General features: G+C 34.1%; 1 protein-coding gene across 2 annotated transcripts; it reads right to left on the bottom strand.

The window, feature by feature from the left end:
* Positions 1–3022: 3022 nt before the first annotated feature.
* LOC107946262 (probable microtubule-binding protein TANGLED) lies at positions 3023–5634 on the bottom strand. Of its 2 annotated transcripts, XM_016880515.2 has the most exons (7): positions 5242–5632; positions 4885–5111; positions 4534–4590; positions 4223–4365; positions 4074–4132; positions 3572–3754; positions 3023–3457 (listed from the first exon to the last, which is right to left on the bottom strand). In XM_016880515.2, the coding sequence occupies exons 2-6, from the start codon at positions 4909–4911 to the stop codon at positions 3750–3752; spliced, it is 291 nt and encodes a 96-aa protein (XP_016736004.1). In that variant the 5' UTR covers positions 4912–5111; positions 5242–5632; the 3' UTR covers positions 3023–3457; positions 3572–3749. The 2 variants fall into 2 exon arrangements, 1 of the variants encoding a protein (XP_016736004.1); XR_001696892.2 differs by lacking the exon at positions 4885–5111 and having other exon boundaries at positions 5242–5634.

Genomic DNA, 5634 nt, shown 5'->3' on the forward strand with positions numbered 1-5634 from the left:
TGCTAAAAAGGATAGGGACCAAATGGATAATTATTCCAAGCCCTAGGACACGTGTCATCCCTAAACGGGTTTACAGTTGTCCAGGGACTAAATTGTGAACAAGTTAAAATTACAAGGAAGAAACAGAAATAATTAAAAAAAGAATGGGACTAAATTGAAACAAGCCGCAAAAGCAAAAGGGCCAAAGGCGCAAATAGACCCTTTAAAAAACACGCGGATCCTACTGAATAAGTGGGTCGGGTCGTTGGGCTCCGCTTTGAAATGACGTCGTTTTGGGGCATTTGGAGTCGCTTCAAAACAGCGTTGTTTTACTCAGTCTAGATAAGTTAAAAATATATAAAAAAAATCATTTCAGACAGTTAAAAAAAGTTTCTCTCTATTTTTTTTCTTCTCTCTTTCGTCCGGCCATTAGGTCCGGCGAGCCCTCATGACGGCCACTGGTCACCGGCAACAATCTCTGCAGTTCTCGGTGGCCGAAAAATGCAAAAGTCCCCCATTTTTTGGCCTTTTGGCTTCCAAAGCCCAAATTTGGGGTCTGTGTTCCTCGAAACATGACGAAAATATAAGAAAATTCGAGAAGTCCTTCAGCTTCTTCGTCGTCTCATCGAAAGGGGTTGTCCATCATCGGGGACGGTGTCCTCATCCACTCGCGGCAGTGGAACTCGAAACAACTCGGTGAGTTTTTTATTTTATTTTATGTTTTATGCCCTTTTTTCTAAAAAATAACAGATAAAAAATGAAGATAATCACCTTTGAAATTTTTGTTCTACTTTTTTATTGCTTTTCTTTTGTGCGTGTTTTACATAGTTTTTTGTTTTGGCTTTTATAGTCGAATATGTAACACTGTTTTTACTGTTCCTACTACTGCTCTTTGCGTGTTCTTGTTGCTGTTCTTGTCTTTCTGTTTTGCAAGTGGCCCTGGCCGACGGTGGGGAGAGGCGCTCCCGAGGCGTCAAACTTCAGGCGCCGTTCGTGCTAACATGGCAAAGGCATAGGAGCGGCAGCGGCTGGATGTTTAGGGATTTTTGTTTTAGGTTTTAGGGGATTTAGGCTTGTCGGGCTTTTAGGTTTTTTATGTTTGGGTCATTTGGGCCTTTTTTTGTAATTGAACTGGACTGTTATTTTTTATTTTTATTTGGTTTGGTTTGGGCCTGGACTAAATTGGGCCTCTACAATTTCTTCTTTTTTGTTTTTTTCTCATGTAGTTATTTTATTTTAGTCATTACCATGTTATCCATTATGCTTAGATACATTTATTTGTTTCCGCACTACGCTCAATTGCATATCCTATTAAGTGATGCATTCGTTTTTACACAACACATAAGTAGAAATTAAAACCAATGCGATATTCTTTATTTTGAGGATTCGAGAGATTGTGTCCCTAACTTATGGGGTACGATTTTCTCCTTGCACCAAAATAATCGAACGTCCCTTCTCTTTTTTTTTTCAAAAAAAGAATTAAATATAAATAAGATTTGAACAATAATTAAAAGGTGAGCGTTTCTTATTTTCGAAAATTCGAGATTTTGATCCCCCAACTTACGGGACATGATTTTTCGTCTTGATCGACCCAAAATGAGAAGATCTCATTAAAGAAAAATTTTAATTTAGATAGGGACTTTTTCAATACCATCAAATAACATTGCGCAAAAGGGATTGCATTTTAAATTTTCTTTGGATTCTCAATTTTTTTTTACGCTGAGACATCAAGTAATCAACTAGGTACAATTTTTGGGCGTTATGAAGTTGTTAATCCTTCCTCATACGTAACCGACTCCTGAACCCATTTCTTGGATTTTGTAGACCGAAAATTATCATTTTAGTAAATTTAACCTTTTATTAAAATAATTAAATTTTAAGATGATCTAATCACACCTAAATAAAAAGGATTGGTGACTACTTTATTTTCGTTTTTAAAAGAAAAAAGTTGAGCCAAGGTTTCGACAAGTGGTGTTGAATAGACTTGTCTGGAAGATGACTGACAGGTGCTCCCATTTTTCAAAGCTTTAAAGGCTCCATTCCAATGAACAGAAAATTGTCGATAATCTTTTGAACAGTTAAATCAGTAATTGAGTACCCATCCGTTGGAGATTTAGGGCACGTTTGGTTCGCTGTAATGGAATAGAGATGTAATTGAATAAAGCTGTAATGGAATAGAGCTGTAATAAGTAATTCAATTGTTTGGTTGAATGGAATGAAATAGAGCTGCAATAATATTCTTGTGTTTAGTTGAATGGAATGATGTTGTAATAGCATAAATAAAAAAACTAAAATGACTAGAATACCCTTAGAAAAAAATTTTTAGGTAGATGATTATTGTTATTGTTATTAAATTTTAATAAGATTATTATTAAAAATAATTTAATAAAATAATATATAATTTAATAAAATTCTTAATATAATTATTATATGAATTAAAAATCATAATATATAATACTATAAAAATATATATAATCTACTTTAATTTCTTATTAATAAAATTTGAAACATTGAACTCATCCTCTTCTTCAACATCAAAACTGCACCAATTATAACAATAATCCAAATTGATTTCAAATTTTTTGGCATTTAAACTATTCCCTCTTACTAAACCTGATTTCACCACGAATTCGTAAGACTCTTTGTTTCATCTGGGGCAAATTATAGGTTTAATTTTCGTCCTTTTTCTCTTCAATTCTGAGGAGGAATCTAACATTTTTTTCTTCAATTTTATTATGAAGAAAATTTAATAAATAAATTTGATGAATTTTATTAGATTTGGAAAATGGTGCTTTAAACAATTAAATGATACACTTTTAGACTCCACAAATAGAGTCAATATAGAGATATAGTAAAATATTATCCTAGTAAGATTAAAAAAGAAAAAAAATGTGAAATTGTTTTCTGGTAGAATCTAAATAGAATTGAAGAAGAAATAAAAGGGAAATGTTACAGGCTAAATTAACCAAAATGGTAAAAATTGAGGGTTGTATCTATGGTTATACAATAATATAGGGATTGTGCTTAAAATTTACGCCATAAGTTAATAGACCTTAAAACGTTTGAGATAATATCCAAAATCTTGTCCCTATAAAACTGGGTGATGATGTTACACTAACCATGCTGGCTTTTAGGGACTCGAGTGCTAATACCTATCAAAATTCACTCAGTCCCATATACATATATATAACACACTCCATCTAATCCAATTTTACCTCATATACAAACACTTTTGTCTCTCAAGTCTCTACAGTCTCGTTTTTCACTTGCGTCCTTTGGATCGCTGCTTCCGAGTAGTTTTCAAACCATTCAGACCTTCTTTTATTGGCTTCATATCACCATTGCTTAATTGGTAGTCAAATGTTTTAACATTCGTAATAATTGCATGAACTATGGTCTCACTTTTCGGGACTAATACGATTTTCCTCTCCACCACCGCATTCTGCCCGCATTTCGAATCATCCTTTTCCATCAGAGACTAGAAGCACCAGGAACAGTATATTTTAGCAGAACATGGAATATATCATGGCACGACCAGAAAAAAAAACAACGGAAAAATTTGAGTTTTAACTCAAATGGTTCATGCAATTACCTTTAAAAATTGATATCTTTGCTTCTTGTGTTCAGTCAATGGAGTTTTAGGATCCTCAGAAGTATTCTTGGTTTTTTTTATCAACAACAGCTAGGATCTGTCTTGCAAATTGATTTGCTTGAAGTATTTCACCCACTGTTTCCCCTACTAACATTGTTGGTAATGACATTCTCCTACATTAACCTACATAAAAAAGGTTGGATAAATCCAATTATTTGCCATCTTAGCTTGCACAACGAAGTTGAACTTTGAAAAAGATCATTTCATCAAAAATTAGCTTATAAAGGAAAGCTAGTCTAATTGGGTTTAGGGTATATATGTATCTAACCACACTCAAATGCAAGAGTACAAGAGGTAGACAAATATGGCATTCTAAAAGTTACCTTGTAGTGGATATTTATATAGGAAATTCAAAATGAATGATAAATTCAAGAAACAATGCTCAAGAGAGGGAAACTAGGCCACAAAATTTAAAAATATAAAGAAAATAAGAGGGATATACCTCCTGCAGTGGTTGGAAACTTCCCAACTAGTGATTTCCTTGGAGTAGAGTTCTTCATCCTTCAAATTGAAAACCACCTAATTTAGTATGCAAAACAAAAAGATTGAACCTTATGGCACAGTTGAAGACAAACCAAAATTTGATTTTACCTCAAGGACTCTTGCTTGCATCTGAGACTAGTCTTCATATAACCCCTAGTACTTCTTGGACTTAAACTCACCCCTGACATCACCTTGGACCCTCCTGCAACTGTTAACTGCAACTCTTGCAATCTTGCCATACATTTCTCCACCTTCAAAATCCCAATAATAATTAAAAAAAAACACTTTTTTCTCATGATTTGATTAGAAAATGAAGTGCCCAAATTTACAATATGAGGGAGGATTCGTTAACATATACATTAAATACACAGAGATTCATTTTCTAAAATAAGATTTTGTGTTTTTAAACCATAACATACATCGCGCATTGACTTGATGTCCGTATTCTGCTCTTGAAATTCCTTACGAAAATCCTCCTTTGAGTATAAGAAAATGAAAAAATCTGTTAGTTTAATGTCTCTCACAGGACATTCAATTTCTGCAACAAAACTAGCAAGCAAAATCCTTTGATTTAAGAACCAAAGCTCACTTTACAGAACACACAGCCACATGCATATATATGTATGTATGTATGTATGTATGTATATTGCATATACATTTGCTCCATTACAGGCAAGGAAACACAATCCATTTGCAAGCCTAAAAAACCAACTCAAAATTTTGCATAAAAAAAACAGTCAAGAAATAAGCAGATAGGTTTTAGCTCTTACACGACAAGGGCACACGAACAAAAGCATGAAATTTCTAGGCAGGGGAATGTTATAATCAACAAAATGTTAACCAATACTATGAACAAAAATCGAATATTTTTGTTCTCTTCTTCAGCTTCGATTTGAGTCTTGACTTCGACTTGGGTCTCTTTTCTCTCTCGCTAACAACAGTCTCTTCAGCTGTCTTCTTCATGTTCTCACTTGATTTTACCCTTAATGCCATTTGACTAACAGATTTTTTTCAAGCAAAAGTGTCTATTGTTAACCCAAAAAATTCCTTACAAGCAAAACAAACTAAGAAAGCCATAATTTATTCTGTAAAAAATACTATAAAGCAAAGGGGTAAGAGAGAAATACTGATTGGAGGCTGTTGATGGGTTCTTAACGGAAGTAACTTAGGTTGAAGATGAACGATCATTTTTTGACTTTGAAGCTTTCTTCGCCATTTTTTTTCTCCTTTCTATTTCTAAGACATGTAGGAGATGGAGACAAAGACCCAGTGTTGACTGGCTCTTACCAGTGAAGCAGTTGCCACCATAACTCGATTGTTTCCGGTGGGAAGGTGCTGGGATTTAGACTTCCATGGGTGAGGGTCAGTGCCAAATTGCTAACATATTGCTCTCAGAGGAAATGGAAAGAAGAATGAGAAAGAGGAAAGCTTCAGATGTGAGAAAGAAAGGGTAATCAGAGGAAATTTTTCACCCACCCATTCGTTGAATAGATATTCCCAACCCAGACCACTGACGTTAT

Source organism: Gossypium hirsutum, chromosome D12, assembly GCF_007990345.1.
Source record: "Gossypium hirsutum isolate 1008001.06 chromosome D12, Gossypium_hirsutum_v2.1, whole genome shotgun sequence".
NCBI lineage: Eukaryota > Viridiplantae > Streptophyta > Magnoliopsida > Malvales > Malvaceae > Gossypium > Gossypium hirsutum.